This window comes from Netta rufina (genome assembly GCF_964035555.1).
Source record: "Netta rufina genome assembly, chromosome: 1".
Lineage (NCBI taxonomy): Eukaryota > Metazoa > Chordata > Aves > Anseriformes > Anatidae > Netta > Netta rufina.
In genome coordinates, this window is record NC_140123.1 from 140,477,605 (window position 1) to 140,495,720 (window position 18,116).

The 18,116-nt window shown below is 36.0% G+C and overlaps 1 protein-coding gene across 1 annotated transcript in view; it reads left to right on the plus strand.

The window, feature by feature from the left end:
* Window positions 1-18,116, plus strand: part of EPS8 (EGFR pathway substrate 8, signaling adaptor) — a 92,968-nt gene that overhangs the window by 37,348 nt on the left and 37,504 nt on the right. The window contains exons 2-7 of the mRNA XM_084282557.1: window positions 2,920-3,010; window positions 4,096-4,169; window positions 12,418-12,485; window positions 14,441-14,602; window positions 14,769-14,918; window positions 17,171-17,253. Of these exons, the coding sequence (XP_084138683.1) occupies window positions 2,949-3,010; window positions 4,096-4,169; window positions 12,418-12,485; window positions 14,441-14,602; window positions 14,769-14,918; window positions 17,171-17,253 (599 nt within the window). The 5' untranslated portion in view covers window positions 2,920-2,948. The remainder of the gene's footprint in view (window positions 1-2,919; window positions 3,011-4,095; window positions 4,170-12,417; window positions 12,486-14,440; window positions 14,603-14,768; window positions 14,919-17,170; window positions 17,254-18,116) is intronic.

An 18,116-nucleotide genomic window follows, 5' to 3' on the forward strand; every position in this document is an offset into this window, starting at 1 on the left:
ATGAAAAATACAGCAAAGAAAGATGTATAAGTGCATAGTAAGTGAAGCACTACACTTTGTTATTCTTTTATGTCTGCCTTGTCTCCATTATGCACCTAAGAAAATTTTAGTGTTTTCTTAAAATGTTTTTTTTTTTTCCAGAAATATTTAGACTGAGAGAGATGAAATAGCATGATAATTTTGGTGGAATCATCACTACTGAGGACTAATTATGAATAATGACTGTGAAGGGTTAGATTTTATTCACATTCCGGAAGCTTTCTTGAACAATGTTATGAGAAGTACTGTGTAGGCTCTGGAATTGTGCCATCAAAGTAGTAATCTTGATGTTTCAAAAGCATTTGATTTCCTCTAATGGCATAAGAGATTGGAAATACTGTTGGCTTTACCCAAATCAAATAGAATATGGTGTTTTGTTTGCAAATCAGCTAAAACTCACTAAAAATTTTGTGCTTACTTGGCATAACAAGACTACATCTCCCTCTCCCTTCCCATCTCCCTCTTTGCTTTTTCCCTGAGGCAGACAAAACTTCTAACTTCGGTTTTGCACCATCACTTGATCCCAAATGCAGTTTTAAAGCTTTTTGTATTAATGCTAAGTGGTGTTACACTTTACAGCGAGCAAGTATTTAATCAAGGTATTTTCTTCTGATGTGAAAATTTTCTGTTCAAGGTCATTGTTGCTATAAAACTTGCAGTGCATTATGCTAATTTCAAAGACTGAAGCTTTGACTTTTAAGATATTACTTTGCTTCTACTTAAAATGTTTCACCACTATCATAAACTTAAGTGGAGTAAAAGTAACAAATTGTTATGTTGCAACTAATGTTGCTGATTAAGAAGAAAAATTATGTCAGAGAAGCAAAATAATTTTGATTTTAAAAAATGTGTTTGTTTGTTTCCAGATAACTTTAAAATGAATTGTTGAGGAATTTGTGATCTGAAAAATCACAGGTGGTAAATGGGTATAGAGAATAAAGTAAGAGTCATCTTAATAAAAGTATGCGTGGAAAGTATATGAAAAGAGGGATACTGAAAGATAATGGACATAATTTGTGAAAGTTTTATGATCCACTCACTCTTAGGAAGCTAATCCTACTGTAAATTGTTAATCAGTGTATCAAAATTGAGCAGTGTTTGCAGATGATAAGAATTAATAGTGAATATGAAGTGTCAAAGAGCTTAATAACAGTGTGATCTAGAGAACAGCAGTTGTGAGTGGCTGTGGTCCATGTGTGTATTAGAATGGCACAAGGAGCGCACAACGACCTGGCACATCCTGCTGTATAAATGAATATTTCTGTTCTTTCAAGTCATGGGTCAATTCTAGGATGCTTCCAAAAGATTGTAATTGCTCATGAATTGAACAGTGCTCAGCATGGGAAGCGATTTGTTTTAGACAGCTGTCAAGTATTGCATTGTGTGAAAAGTGGCCTAAGAGCAGCCAAACATGCTACCAAATTAGGTATGTGATATGTTATTGGTGATACACAGGAGAGCTGGAGGTAAAATACACGTCTGTCAGTAAAGATCTTTTGCAAGGAGCAATCAAAGATTTAAAAGGAAAAAAAAAAAAAAAGAAAAAGAAAAAGATTATAAAGTATGTGCTTGCAGTAGGGGAAATAGCACACTTCCACATGGTGACAGTCGGCATCTAATCAATATAGCTCTGTTCTAGTTAGCTTTGCTAACTGCATCTCAGGTAAGAGATTTTGGGTAAGAAAGATATAAAAATGACTCTGCTGAGTGCAGAAGACTCAACCCAGCTTTTAGGTCTTGAAATAGCAGAAGGCTTTGGAGCTGAGGACAGAATTCATTTTAGATTTGTGTTTCTGCACGAAAAAGGAAGGGAGCATAACACATACAAAGTGCAGTATGCACTATAGATCAATTGGCTGCTGCTTCATTGTAAAGCAGGAAGAGAACAGTTAAATTAAGCAGTAGGCTGACAGTGATTCAGAAAATAAGCTGCTTGTAAAATGGCTTTAGTACAACAAAGCAGGTTGTGCTTACTTTTGTCAATGGAACATCTGTTGGATACAAATTTTATCTGACATACTTTTGAATATTTTATGGAATTGAAATAGTTTATTCTAAGTTGAAATAGTTTTTTCTATTTAATGACTCTGGATTCTAGATAATTAATCAAATATGTACTTTATATACACATATGGAAGAATATTTGCTTATGGTAAATTCAAATAGTGATTTATTAATTGTAATATGAAAATCGTTTACCAGAGTCAATTTTAATTTCAATAGCATGATAATAAAGGGGCAAATTCTTTTAACTCTTTCATCATAGCTTTCTCAGGATTGCTATTATATGAGAGCTTCATTTGGCACACTAAACTTTCAGGAAATTACATGCTGCTAAAAAATATATATATATTTTTTTCAGTCCCAAAATAACTAGCCTTGCAAGTTTCCTCCTGTGTAAACAATTGTGTTTTGTTTTGATAATGCATTTTTCTAAAAATTCAGCTGATACATTTTATAGAAGAAATATGTATCAAAAATTCATTTCTAAAGTTGCTTTCAAATAATTGAATTGTGGTTTAAACTCAAGCATGCTTGATTATTAAAGTTGCCATTTGAAACATCTTGTCCACTTCTGCAGCAGATGTTCTTTGCTTAGTTAGCCTTTTATTTTACAAGTTTTTCCTAAAGACTATTCTAATGGCTTAGTTCACCAAATTATAAATTATTTGGAGCAAAACCTATCAAATTTCAACTGGGGGAAGTTCTGTAATAGGTCTTTAAGGTATTGCCACAATGCAAGTAATAACAATTGAGCTTGTGGATGCAATTCCTTTCCCATTTCAGCCATAACTTTTTCATTAGGTTTGTATTGCATCTGTATTAAACCTTCATCTTTTTTAGAGACTTCAATTCATTTGCTGCTGTTTCTTTTCGCAGATCACTTCCTTCAGTAAGTGACAGTAAGAATGAATGGACATATATCAAACACCCCTCCTGGTGGATATGGAAGTTATTCTCCTCAAATCAAGTAAGGTTATGCCTTTGATTTTCCTTCTATGGACAAAAAAATAGTTTTGTGCTTTTTCCTTACTCTTTCATTTCAGATGGAGCCATGATTATTAGAGTTCATTGGAATAATACAAAGGCAATTTCTGTGAAAGAGTGTTACAGCTTCCCAACTATGTTACCAAACTGATAGGTATTATCTGACTGATTTTTCTATCAGTGTAAGGGTAAAGTTGTATTAAGGAATGTAGTCATCTGGCATAGAAAAATAAATTGCTGTAGCCACAATATAATTCATACATGACTCAGAGAGGTCTTTGTATGCCTGAGCTGTTTAAGGCTAGCTCTGAGTGAATGCATTTTTGTGCATCAAAGATGAGGCTGCTCTTCCCATATGTGAGAAAATACCATTTCCTGGTAAACAGAACTGAGAAACTGTTGCTTTCCTTGAAAGTGTTACCTTTTCTGAGGTAGGAGGATGTTCCTTGTGTCAGAAGCATGGCACTAGACTTCATTCACACCACTAATGAGAACTGGCCTAATCTGATGCAAAAGAACATGTATTTCTGTATGGAGCAGGGCATCTGTGCTATCATCTGCTTCTTATATTGTTGTCCCTTTACAAGGAGTTTGTATATGAATCATTATTGCTGTTACACTAGAAGGAAGTTGGATTGTCTTTTAATTTGTTGTAGGCAGCGATATGCCTTTTATTTTTTATGAAAACCACATAAAACTGTTAAAAACAATTAACACTTGTGTACATAGGCAAAAGGCAAAATCCTACTAAGTCTTTGGCGTAGTCTTCATTATTATTCCTTCATAGTAATTACTCTTACCTTATGGTAGTGTTTATATGTATACCATACCCCCCCGTGCATGATGTTGTATTAATGCAACAAAAAATAGCACATAAAGGCTTCCAGCCTAAGAGAAATACACTTCATTATATTCATGATGCAGAACCAGTATCCAGTAGCATTACCTCTGTTAGCAATGTTGTAGGTGTGTATAGCCCTACATAATGAAAGGGTTTTATTCAATGCCTGTGTCTTTGTAGCAAATATATCTATTCAGAAGTTAACCAGAAATGTTTTTTCCTTCCAGTGGCTATGGCTCACCAACATTTGGTCAGGCAGAGAGGGAGCAGAATTCAAGAACAAGTGCAAAGGCTCTTTATGGTAAGATGGCATAAAGTCACTGAACTTCTATGTTAGAATTGTTATTTAAACATTGATTGTGATGTCTTGGTATATATTTTATTTATGTCTTTTGTATAGTATGTATACAAAACTGAAATGTGTATGTATATGTTTATAGGTATGTATATTATGTATCTGTCAGTATGTATTAACAAAATAAAAGAATTAAGTGATTTTATTCTTACTAAAGTGATAGTTTTCAACAGTGATTTCTGCATCCTGTGTATGTTCACTCGACATACTAATTATGCGTGCTGACAGAAAGAGTAGGTGGTAACAAACCAGCAAGAGACATTCTGATGATTATTTCATCTGCAGATTATTTTTTTGGCATGCATTTCACTATTTTCATTTTATATCATCCTAATCATTTTTCAAAAGTGCATGTTTTGAATGATGTGTCAGTAGTAGCAAGTATTTTAGCCATGTCCTTTAATCTTTTAAAATGATACCTGTATGAGGTTTTTCATGTCAAACATCATGGAATATTTGTATGTAAGTAGAATATGGGGACAAGTGAGTAAATTTGAAACATATAACAGTAAACGGCCTTTTACTTCTGAAATAATTTAATTCAAGTATTAATTGAAAATACTTACTGTTTAACTACTGTGTTACAGGTGGCTACTATAAAATGAGTTGTTGATTTTGTTTTACTGTCATTGCTAGTAGATAGATCAAAAAATTGCAGTAGTAATTGACAAAAACTGAATGAAGTAGAAGATTCAGTTATCCTGGAGATTCAAGTAAAGATACATTTCCACAACCTTTAGAGAGGGGTTTGTACATTTTACTGTTTCTGCTCAGTTTTATATACATAAACTAGGCTGTCAGTATAACCAACTGTATGAGCTGGAGTAAACAAGAAAAATACCTAAAACCTTCCTCAAATTCTAGGCACTTATATATTACTTTTAGGAATCATGTTACCATTCTGCTGCATCTGTCATGTGTCTTCAATGTTTTTTCCTTTGTCATGCTTAGGAATTTTGTGCATTCTGTCCCATTGTGCATTCTGTGGGAAGCAGTTAAATATAAAATATTTTATTATTAATTTATAATTAATAGCTAATGTATGTGTTTTGTTTGACCCTTGAGACTGAAAGACTATGAGCAGATTGAAGGCTCTCATTTTTTTTTATGTATATGTATACTTCATGCAACTATACCAGTTATGTAAATACTTCAAGCCTATGTATTTAATAGATTCACTTATAGATATCTAAATAGTTTTAGTGGAACTAACATGGACCACATTGTGTTTTTTTGTTTTGTTTTGTTTTGTTTTATGAAAGCTGGCAATGTAATGCTAGCAGCAAATTTTGTTCATGACAAACTTCCTTTTCTGGAAGTCATTTTCTGAATGTTATTTGGACTAAAGTGCACCTATCCATGGATATCAACAGGTAGAAATGGTACCTGAGTTCCTAAGTCACCACTAAATCTTGAATGCAATTTTTTCCAGTCACAGTGAAGATCTTAAAACATCTATCTATCTATCTATCTATCTATTTACTTATCTACATATGTATATATATACATCATGGCATGAAGCTTAACTGTTGAGTCCCAGTGCTTATTTTGGTAAGGTCATTCATGATTATTCAGTCCTTCAGTCTTCAGGAAGAAGGCTGACTGCACTGCTGATTGGGAAAAGAGGCTGGAGTTTTATTTGTGTTACAGACAGTTTGGTTAAAAAACAGACTGCAGCCATTGCTATCTCTGATGTGGTTACCTGATAGCAAAAAACTTGTTTGCAACTGCCTTTTCCTGTGTCAAATAATCTCTGTTTTGACGCATTTCCTGCCTGAAATGAAATGTTTTCTATTTGCATGATAAATGTCTCCCTGACCTAAGAGAAAGGATGCCCTCTACACATTCTTAGGGTTTTTATTTCATTATTCAATTCCTCATCTCTCCATCTGAAATGGGTTTTGGCTCGTATTGTCATCTGTTGTTCTAGCATTAGCTTCTCCATCTGTCTTCTGCTGTTCAGCACACAGGGAGATGTGCAGCATCGGTTGGATCCAATAGCCAGTGCTGCACTGGGAGTTTGCCAGTGAGTGACAAATTGCGGAGCAGCCCCCTTTCCCAGCAGTCATAAGCTAGTGTTTCACTCCAAATCGTTGGACTGTTATTCAGTACAGAATTGGAAGATTTTATGAAAGTAACTGCATCAGAAAAGACCAGGTGTTTTATATATTGTGTTTATATTCTCATGGCCGTGATTAGGTGCTAGCAATGAAATTGCATGTGTATCTTTGTATTGCTCAAATACCTCATTCAGAGTAAGAAATGTAGTGTAATAGGGGTCTGTTAAAATAAGCCAGCTGTGTAACATTCTTGTGTTATTTGATACTCAAATGAATTAAACTAACAATTGACTTCTAAACAATACACCTTCTCTGATAGCTAGCTGCATGTAGCCATCAGGGAGAATGATAGCAAGAGTTTCTGAAAGTGATAGTGTTTACTCCTCTGATACTGACATTTGTTTTTAAATCAAGTTTTGACCTTTCTCCTTGGAGGTGTAGATCACAACTCCTGCACTTTGCTCTGAGTCTCAGTTTTCTCCAGCTGCGGCAATATATTCTTAAAGGGATATCAGCAATCAGTCCAATGCAACCATAAATATACAGTAGTACTAAGTATTGTGGTTTTCTGCTTGTCAATGTGTGGTAATAATTTACAGTTGTATCAGGATTTGTAGGGTAGTTTGTGAGACACTTAATCCATCTCCATGTGGATTGCTATCTAATTTCAGAGCTTTGTCTCTTTTTATACTATATAGACATTTTCCAGTTTCCCTATGGAAGGGTAAGATAGGATTCACTGTTATCCTCCTTTGCACTATCATAACTGGAGTGCTGATAACTTTTATTACATCTTTGATGCAATTATCGGGGGAAGTCTTGGCACAGGAACTCTTCATTTCTGTTCTAGGCTCTAGGCACTGAAAATTTGTTTGTACCTAAACATAGCATAGCCCTAACCAGCACCACTTGTGCTTTGAGTTATCCACGAAGACCCAGCCGCTGGACTTTTATATTTGGAAAGAATTACTTAGATAAAGAATCTACCTAGATAATCTACCTAGATAAAGAATCGGATTTGTTTTAGAATCACAGAATATCTCGAGGTGGAAGGGACCCACAAGGATCACATCCAAATCCTGGCTTTGCACAGGACCACCCAAAAACCAGACCCTATGTCTGAGAGTGTTGTCCAAATGCTTCTTGAAATACAGCAGGCTCAGTGCTGTGACCACTGCCGTGGGGAGCCTGTCCCAGTGTCCACCACCCTCTCAATGAAGAGCCTTCTGATACCTTGCTGTGATTTTTCTGTGGTCTTTCTACTGGACAATGACAGTCAGACTGCGGTAGGATTTATTAAGCAACTTTCTGATTTGCCATTTAGCTGCAGTCTCTTCCAGTGGAAAAATGGGTGAGAGGATTCTATGTATGTCAGGTTCTGTACATAGCTCTGCCTCAAATGACCTTGGGCAAAGCTGGTATTTTTGTCTGAAACCATGGAGTAGTTACCTTTCCAAAGTATGAAATGGCCAGAAATAACTAGGGAGAGCACAAAGTTTTGTTGTAATGAGGGCAATAATGAGTCTGTGTAGGGTACTGTCTATTGTATTTTTGGCTTGTCCAAAAGCCTTTCGTTGAGAGTTTTTTCATTTGTTTTTGTTATCTTGTGTTTCTGTGGCTGCTTCCAAGTTTAGTATGAAGTCAGCACCCTTTCACATCTTTTTAAAACCATAAATGTGGTCCATCCCTGGTGATTGGTAAATGCAGTAAGTTCACAAAGACTAGAAGAGCCATAGCATCACTCCACATCAGAAAGAGGCAGGAATATTGCTTTCTGTGGATCAATATTTGTGTTCCTTTGAAAAGCTTAGTAACTAGTAGATCTTATAGTCAGGGCCTATAAGTGAAAAGCTGTTCTGCTTTTAAGTTTATTGTGCTTGCCTTGTGAGAGATTTTATTTTGCTCAGATTCCTCCAGGTTGCTTTTGCTGTATATAATTGTGATTAAGAATTTGGTGTCTTCTGTTGTGATTCTTTTTATCTCTGTTTTCATGCTTTCTTTTATCAGAGGAAAATATTTTAGATAAATTGTGTGCAGTGCATCAGCTAAGTTTGAACTTACTGTGCTATGAAGGCTGCACTGTTTTACATATTGGATGTAAGAGCTGTAATAAATAAAATAAACAGGAAAAAAAAAGAAAAAAAGAAAAAAAGTTGTGATTGTTTTATTCATCATATCTCAAAGCCTCTGTTGTAGAATATCACTTTAACTGCAATAATTCTCTTCATGCTTGAAGGGACCCATGAGAGGCTGAGATTGATTGGGAGGATTAGGAGAGTGAAATGGAACATATAAAACATTTATTTTTTTTTTCACTGTAAAGACTTGAACCCAGCCAGCACCTAAGGACTTACCCTGAGTGAGTTGCTTCGTCACTACCCCTCTCTCACTGCACAGTGAGATTGAGGAGAGAATAGAAAGAGCAAAAGCAAGGAAAAAGCTCATGGATTAATATAAAGATAGTTTGATAAACGAGAGGAAAAAGAACTAGAAACAAACAAATGAAATAAAAAAGAGCAATGCAAAGGCATTTTGTATAACATACTACATACCAGCCTCCAACAGGCAGATCAATGTCCATCCAGTCTCTGAGCATTAGATACTTTGGAAAGACTACCCCTCAGTTTTATTGTTGAGCATGGGTTTATTGCTGAGCATTACTTTATATGCTATGGGCTTCTGGTCAGTTTGGGTCACTTGTGCCCCCTCCCAGCCTCTTTTGGACCATCAGTCAACTTGCTGGGGGCAGAGAGAAAAATGGAGAAATCCTTGATGCTGTGCAAATGCTGCTCAGCAATAGGTAAAACCTAGGTGTGTTATCAACACAATTTTAGTCACAAATCCAAAACACAGCACCACACAAGCTGCTGTGAAAAATTAACTCCATTCCAGCCAGACCCAGTACATTCAGTAAGTCAGCAAATTCATGAAAATTAGTCATGCTTATTTTAAATAGTAGGGGATGAGTTATTAGCATTTGAATATCATGTTATAAGTTCCTTTCTGAGGGCAAGGTGAGAACTTGCAGAGGTTTTTTAACCTCTAAACAAAGGTTAAAGAAAAACTTCTTTAGAAGCAACTGAAGAATTTTACTGATGCTAGGTTACTTATTAGAAGTTGTATTTTGAAGGGTGTATGATTCAGGATGGATGAGTTACCCATAACATCTACCTCCACCTCCATTGTGTCAATGTTGACAGCATTCACAGCTACTACAGGCTAGTTTTTACCTCATTCAAAGCTAGAAAAATGTTGCAGCACTGAACAGCAATTAAGTGCCTGTGAGGTGTTTCCCCACACACACACTTGTGTATGTGTGTGTGTACATGTTGGTTTGTATCTGCAACAAGACTTGGAAGCCTCCTCAGGTTTAGTTTGCGTGCTTTACTTAGAGTTTAGGTTGCACTGCTTTCCTGGGCTCTGGAGTCTGAAAGTCTGTAAGTGACATGTTGCTGTGTTTTTAGAAGAAAGGCTTGTTGAACGGACATCAAAGGGTAACTCACATCTCTAACAGGTTCTAATAAACATTCTGCCAGCATAAGTGTGTTTAAAATAGAAACGGGTAAATAGGAGCTGTTGCTGAACTCAAAGTAGACTGTCAGTTGTGGTTAGTATACTTTTTATTTGTTAACACAGACACTGACTGACTTTTGCTAATTCAAGTTCTGTTGAAGTTCTTGTTACTGTCCTGTTGTAATTAAGAACGCAGAACTTCGGGGGGTCTCCTTTGCTCTCAGACACAGGTGGTCATAGCTTTTATTATCAGAAAGCTCTCTTTCTTAATACAAACACTATTATTCTCACCGTGACATAGTGTGTTAAAAACCTTGCCATCTTGTCCATTGCGAGTGCTGTGCTGTTCTGTGGAAGAGGATGTGTTAATCAGTGCTCCAAGTGTTCTTGGATATCCTAATGCAAAACAAAATTTCTATGAATCAGAGCAAGGAATCTCTTGCAAAAGTCATTCTCTGTTTTTTAATTTATTTGGAGCCTTTACTTACACCAGGATGTCTTTATTTAAAAACACTCCAACTGTTATTGTTTGCAATATTTTTAATCCTTACAGTGGTTGTAAGATTTTGTATCCTTGTGTAATTTGATATCATTAGAAATAATGCTCTTTTTTCACCTAATAATAGTAATAATAATCAAAGTTGAATATTTGATGTGTTGTTAATTGAAACTTTTTTAAAGGGTATTTTCTTTCTTACTAGACAGTGTTTGACTATCACTTACAGTCCATTAAAGAGGGTTGTTAACTGATCCCCTTGGAGATGCAAAACATTCTATTGAGTTAAACTAGATACTATTTTTTTTAATTCCCTTGTTTTGTTAGGAACAGATGGACTTTACTTCTTCAGATCATCATCCAAACAAAAAAAGAAAGGTAGCAAGTCAGACAGTACTGCTTCACTGACTGTTTTTTTTTGGGATGTGCATGTGTGTGTCTGTTATCCTTAAAAGCATAACAACCAAACAAGATGCCTTAAATAACATGCTGCAAAAGCAGAAATATTAGTTACAATTGGAATCAGTGCAGGTCCTCTGTGCTGGGATTTCAGATATGGGGTGATGAAATTAAGACATCTGTTTTTTAACAATTCACACACCTAATTAAAAATTCTGATAATCCATGGCATTCTTCAATTTGGTGTTTGCATTGTGGACTCCTCTTGCTAAACCAAGCTGAGTAGCTGTGATAAGGGAGCAGGATAGCTCTTCTGTATGAGCAGTGTTTGTCATTGAGGAAGGGGCCCATCAAGCCAGGGAGGGGTTTCAAAAGCTGTGTTATCTTTCATGAAATTCATTGAGGATTGGAGAGGTAATGGGTGTGATTCTAAAAGGTGACAAAATCCTTCCAGACATTACATCTGCACTTCTTTCCTTGTCAATACCTGAAATTCCTGTGTGAAGGAATCCAGGTCACAGACAAGCTTTTTGCAGTGTTGCTTTTATGGCATCCTCACTACAGGTCTCTGTACGTCACAGATCATGTGTTTGGTAGTAGGTAGCATTTTTAATTTTGCAAAAAGGAACTTATCTCTCGTGGTGACAGAATCACACACTCTTATTTTTGCCCCAGCTACTCTAAATGGGTGTGATGAAATGAATGTAACTTCAGTTACATATATTTTATTCCAAACACAATCAAACTGCCTATTTTACTTGAAGATCAGAAATGTGTTTTGTTTTGTTTTGTTTTGTTTTGTTTTGTTTTTAAATGCAGAATTTCCTTGTACTTCTTTTGAAGAAGTCTCCTAGTGACTTTTTAGACAAAAGTTGCAGTGTTTTGGATTGGGCACTTTAGTGGTTATGGAGGTAAAAAATGGACAAACCCTACAAATGTTTCATTCATCTTTTTTTCTAATAAAGTTGAAAAGTTTTTGTTTGTTTGTTTGTTTTTCAGCATTCATCTTAATTCATTATTTTGTGGTGTGGGTGTGTGTTGTGTCCTCATCTTGCATTTTCCCTTCCCTTTTCCCCTGGTTTGATATTAATCTATTGTATGTAGTTAAAGACAAACAATGTTTCTGATTTTGCAGCATTTTGTTTGTCAGATGAAAAATATTTGTGTTCTGAGATATTTAATTTGTATTTTTTTTTGCTGCAGCTTTTGGCTTTTTTTTCCTTCCCTGTTTTCCATGTATTTTTCTACATTAGTAATTCAACAAACTGAATACTCTAGGAAGAGATAAGGAATGACTCAGGTCTTGTTTGTGTGTGACTTTGTTGTTTTCCAGATTTAGTATGAGAAATGTGTTTATATCAGAAAACACTTTTGCTTTCAGGTGCATTCATACAATTATAACAAACCTAGTTACCATGTTGCTACCAAAGTGGTAAGCCAGTGATTTTAATAGTCAGGCTTCCCAGTCAAGTGTTTTCCATCAGAGCTCTCCTCCCATCCGGAGACAATGAGACAAGAAAACTGGCTTTTAACATGGATGTAAGTACGATGCTTGTGCTGAACTATGTAAGCATGAAGGTTTTTCTTTTGAATACAGAAATAAAGAGCAGCTCACCTTCTACTTTCACATATATGGCTAGTCTTAAGCATCTTTGAGAAGTATCCAAAACACAGCATGATAAGAATTTGAAGGAATAATTATTCTTTCTTTTCTCCGTCTCTTTAGAACAAAGAAAGAATTATGCACGGGACAGTGCCAGCAGCATATCCGAAACTTCGCAGTATCATGTAGAGGTGAGACAAGGATGTATGACAAGGCAATGTACCAATTACAGCTTTTGGTTACACACAGTGATTTTTGCTTATGTGATTTTTGCTTATGTGATTTTTGAGGATAATATTCTTGAAGACATATGAATCTTCCAAAATATCCTGCCAGCCTGAGGTCACTTCAGAACAGATTACACTGAAATGTATCAAATTCTCTATCTTTGCCATAACAAGCTGGAATTTTTATGTAGAAGAATGTAAGCAAAGTTGTGTGTAGTTTGGCAAAGGGACAGAGCTTCTCAATGGGATCACAGCTCAGTGTGTTATGCCGTCCTGTCTCTGAACCTGTCTCGTTGCAAGGATGAGGCAGAGCTGAAAAACACTGTGCTGTTGGAGAGGCACACTGACTGCTGTCTTAAATGAATATCTTGATCACTTATAATCAACAGAGGGGCTGGGATATTTAGAAAGAGCTGGGTACTAAGCCCTAAAAGCCTTACTAAGTCTGTTGTGTAGCAGTTTAACAAGTACATTTTGCCTGCAGTTTCATCCCCAGTGAAAAATGCAAAATACATTGCTTCTTGTCTTAAACTGCTTTTCAGGAATACTGTATGCTGCTGTCATATCTTCTCCAGAAATAGCTATGTTTAAAATGTTCAGCAAAGTAAGCCTGGGTGCCTATACATCATCTGTTAGGCACTTTTGGGTGCAGTGCCCCATTCCGTAGTTTCTTTGGCATAAACTTTCTCCTACTGCCATCAGAACACTGTCATAGGTTAAGATGAGTCTTGCAAAAACCTTATATTCTCAAGTCCATTTTAGCTGGGTTTTAAATTTAGCTGTAAGTTGTGAAATTGTATGCAGAAGTGCTTCTATCCCATGATCAGCTTCCAAAGAAACATTAATGTTGCTTTTAATTATCTGTCTGTTTTCAGTTTCTACATAACCATTCTCATACTCTACTGGCATAAAGATTAGTACTGGTATTTGAAGTCTAAGCCTTCCTGCACGAGCAGTCAGTAGAGTTTGTTTCACTTTTTAAAACACTTTGATTATATACAGCTCGTATCTACTCTTCTGTCTGTCATTACTAAATGTGCTCTTTTCCTGTAACAGAAGAAAACTCACTTGATTCTTTTAAGTTATTTATAAAGTGGGTATGCAGGCATATATTAAAATTGATTCAACTTGAGTGAGTGTATCCAGATCTTTAAAATAAAAAGTGAAGTTAGGGTTATGCCTGGATTAAATTAAATAACTTTATGGGTTGTCTTGCATGTCTGACATGTTGAAGGGAAGTTGTCAAAAATTTAATGACAGAGGAACTAGTTGAAGTGATGTCTGTGAAGTATTGTTTAATTTCTAGACCTTTAATGGAATCTGAAGAATGTTCCAAATTGATGGTGAGCAAAAATAGTTCATATACTAAATCTTTACTGTGATCTGCATAAAACAAGCAACTAGCCTGTCTGTAGGGTATCTCATTCAGATGCAAGCCCTTTGTGTTTGCCATGAGTGTGCTAACTGGCAGTTCTGGAGAAGATGAGGATGCTCCAGGTTAGGGTGGTGGTGAAAGAATGTTGGCAGGCTGTTTCTGGGATGCTACTGCTGGTGCTTCTGAATTCAGCTTGCTAATTGACACAGGTTTTCAATGCTCAATAAAACTAATTAAATACTCAAGATTCAATTCTAGCCATGATATGTGGAAGATGTTGGAATTTGCCTTCAAATGTAACCAGTACTGTAGTGAGGAAATGACAGGGGATGACAAATAGTGAATTACAAAAATCATTTAACTTAAAATGACATTACAGACTGAACAACCTTGCCTATAGCGTATTGGTGGGATCTGTCATAAACAAAGCCAATTCTATTCAGGAATTATTTGTATTGCTCTTTCATGACAATTTGAACACTGACATTGCCTATTGATAGGGAGAGTTACAGATTTTTTCTTCATTGTTTGTACCATTCACTAGCACTTAACGACCTTTGTTCTGGACCGAAAAGAGGCGATGATTACAGTAGATGATGGAATAAGGAAGTTGAAATTGCTGGATGCCAAAGGCAAAGTGTGGACTCAAGATATGATTCTTCAAGTGGATGACAAAGCTGTCAGTTTGGTGGACTTAGAATCAAAGGTAAGATCTGTGAGTGGCAGTCTCATTTTCAGAGGGAGAGAGAAGGGAAAAATGATGTATGTAAGGTTTGGTATTTTAATTAGCTTATTATCACTTTCCCTTTTTAACTCATGTAGCTTTTTTTTAATGCTTTTTTTTATATATATTTTTCCCTTTCTTTTGGCAGAATGAACTGGAGAATTTTCCTTTAAGCACAATTCAGCATTGCCAAGCTGTGATGAATGCATGCAATTACAATTCAATTCTTGCATTAGTATGTAAAGAACCAACTCAAAACAAGCCAGATTTGCATCTTTTCCAATGTGATGAGATTAAGGTAAGGTGGTAATGGAGATTTACTGTGACTAATTTGAATGGGGGAAATTTCATGAATTAGCAATTAGAATGGATGAAATCAAATAAATGGATTCATAGTAAATAATTGTGTTCTTTTATTCTTACAAGTATGTTTCAAGGTTAATGCATTTATGATTTGAGCACTATTTTATGTTAGTAAATGCAGCAGGGTTTGTCTTGTAAGAGAGGAGTGAGTTATATATGTAAGCTGAATCTTTAGAGCATGTGCAAATATGTTGTTACTGTAAATATTGATTCTTGGGCTCTGTAGCTGTACATTTAGGTTTGCAAATGAGTAAAGCTTTGGAATGTGTATATGTTTTGTGTTCACGCTTCTGAAGAAAGTGGTATAAAATAGTTTGAGTTATCTCAAATATATTTTATAATCTGGAAAGAACTCATTCGGAGTCTTACCTAATCTTTCCCATTTTTCTGCTCTTTTTGCCAATGAACAATTAACCTCCTCTCTGTTTCCAAATCTCTGCATCTCTGTCCTGCATGAGAGATAGTAAAATGGAAAATACTACTTGCAAGAGGGGCAAGTAGTATAGCAAGATTATAATATTTTTTTCCAAGCTTTTAGAGTAAATATTTTAATGCATTCAGCAATACTTGTTTATTTCCAGGACTATAAATTTTGATGTGTTAGTTACTCTAGATAATTGGCATTTCTTTTAATTCTAGTCAATAATTTCATGGTTTCATTTTTTCCTTCTTTTTTTTTTTTTTTTTTTTAATTCCTTCTTAGTAATATATATAATTGTCTTTAAACAGCAGATTGGTAATCACATTGTACAACCTTTTGGAAATTGCTACTGTGCTAGAGGTTTGAAGATGACCAATTGTGTTAATTCTAGTTTCACAGAATTTGTTATTTCAGTGGAAATTGGGATTCTGTGAGAAGTTCAGTTTGTAGTTTGCTAAATACTGCAGGGCTCCTCTTTAAAGTCTGTTTGGCCTCCCAGGGTGTAGAGGTGGTTGCTTTCCTTCAGATTTTCATTTTTTGAAGTTTTTCCAGTGTGTACAAATAAAAATACAGAGCGTATAAGCATGACTTGAAGTCTGGGATCCCCGTTTACTTCTGGAACATTATTTGAGTCTGTGACTTTACCCGAGGTTCTATTCCTTTCCCATAAGACTTGGCTCTTCTTGAGATGCTGCCTTTTTACTGCTTTTGATCAGCTGTTACCATGAACCTCAGGAACCTCTGCAACAATAATTTATTCAAAAATATAAAATTATATTTCGGGCATTGTATATTCTCATAAAAAAATGTTAAATAACAAATATCAATAGTGTGATTAGTGAAATTCTTCTGTTATCCCCTCAAGTTTTTCTCCTATTCATTCTTTAACATTGATAGATCTTGGGTACAGTTCATTGTAGTCTGAGAAGTCTGTTAATCCCTTTAGTCACTAAATTCAAGGAAGTTTTCTGGTCCTGGCAGAAGTTACATGTTCCTCTCAAGAAATTTCTTCTCCTTCATAAGGGGACCAAGATAGAGGTGGGCCTTGTAGAGTGAGCCATACATGGACACACTGGGGCTTTGACAGCCTGGATAGGAAATTAGTTTGTCAGCTGAAGACATGTAGTGGAGCATCCTAAATCCTATGAGAATCCGTGACCTATTTAATGCAAGATCTATTAAAATGATGCCTTAGACATGTATCAGAATTTCACTTGTGAGCTGCTGGTGGAGGTAGGTACCTACAGATTAGGAAATGTTCTGAAAAATTCATCTTTTAGGAAACCAAAGAGAAATTGGAGGCTATTGTTACTTCTTAAAGGAGACTGTAATGCTACCAGTTATTTTCCTAATCCTTATGCTGCTGCTATCTATAGTAGTTTTGGTTATGTCCTTCACTAACGTGCTCGACAAAAACAAAAATGATGTACGTGGAGGATGAAGTAACTTATGCAATAATTGTTGGCTTGGGATGATTACAGCTATTCAGACAAATTTGGTAGCTAGATGAAACACTCATCTGATGATAATGTTTGAGATTGGAACAGTTACAAAAATACCAATTCCCAGCCAATTGCATTGTGTGTTTCTTTGTTCCGTTAGCATGAAATAATTTATCCCAGATTTATTTATTTATTTTTAAGTGGGATATGATAAGGGATTCTCTAATCTAAGGATACCTTAAAAAAAGTGTATGATGAAATAATTATTTCATATGTCTCGTTAGTCTAGATGAATATTGATGATTTCTGCTTCTGTCTCTTCAGGCTAGCTTTATTCATGAAGATATAGAAAGTGCAATCAGTGACAGCAAAAGTGGGAAACAAAAGAAGAGACTTGAAACACTGAGGTAAAAATCTAACTTCTTGGCAATATATAGAATCACCAACTCCCCAAGTCTATCTGCTGTTTCATGTTCTTTTTTTGCTAGTTGATAATATACTTCCAAAATCACATGTAGAGGCCTTGATTTAATACTTATCTCATGCTATTTCAATTTATAGCATGACTATTAACTTTCACAATTCCACCTTAGTGACTGGAACATCTGACATAAATGCAGGTTGCCAGAGAATAACATTCCATGTCTCAGTTCCACAGTTGGGTCAAATATACGGGTTATGAAGATGGTGAAGGGTCTAGAGGACAAGATATATGAGGAGTGGCTGAGGTCCCTTGGTTTGCTCAGCCCAGAGCAGAGCAGGCTGAAGGGAGGCCTCATGGTGGCCTGCAGCTTCCTCATGAGGGGAGCAGAGGGGCAGGCGCTGAACTCTGCTCTCTGGGGACAGCGACAGGACCCAAGGGAACGGCATGGAGCTGGGACTGGAGAGGGTCAGGCTGGGTGTTAGGAAAAGGTTCTGCACTGAGAGGGTGGTCAGGCACTGGAACAGGCTCCCCAGGGCAGTGGTCACGGCACTGAGCCTGCCAGAGCTCAAGAAGCATTTGAACAATGCTGTCAGACATAGGATCTGTTTTTTGGGTGGTCTTGTGTGGGAGCCAGGAGGGTGATAGAGGTTTTGTTTTATTGGTGAATATTTTGCTAACCCCATCATGAAGTGTGTTTCCTATTACGTTTAATATATTTACACACCATGGTCTTGAGTACTGCTAATTTGGTAAGTCCATAGTGTGTTCAACAGCAGAATAGGTCTTTATATAGCCTCCTAGCCTTCTCTGATGAAGCACTAAAAAATAGAATGTTTTTGCTTTAAG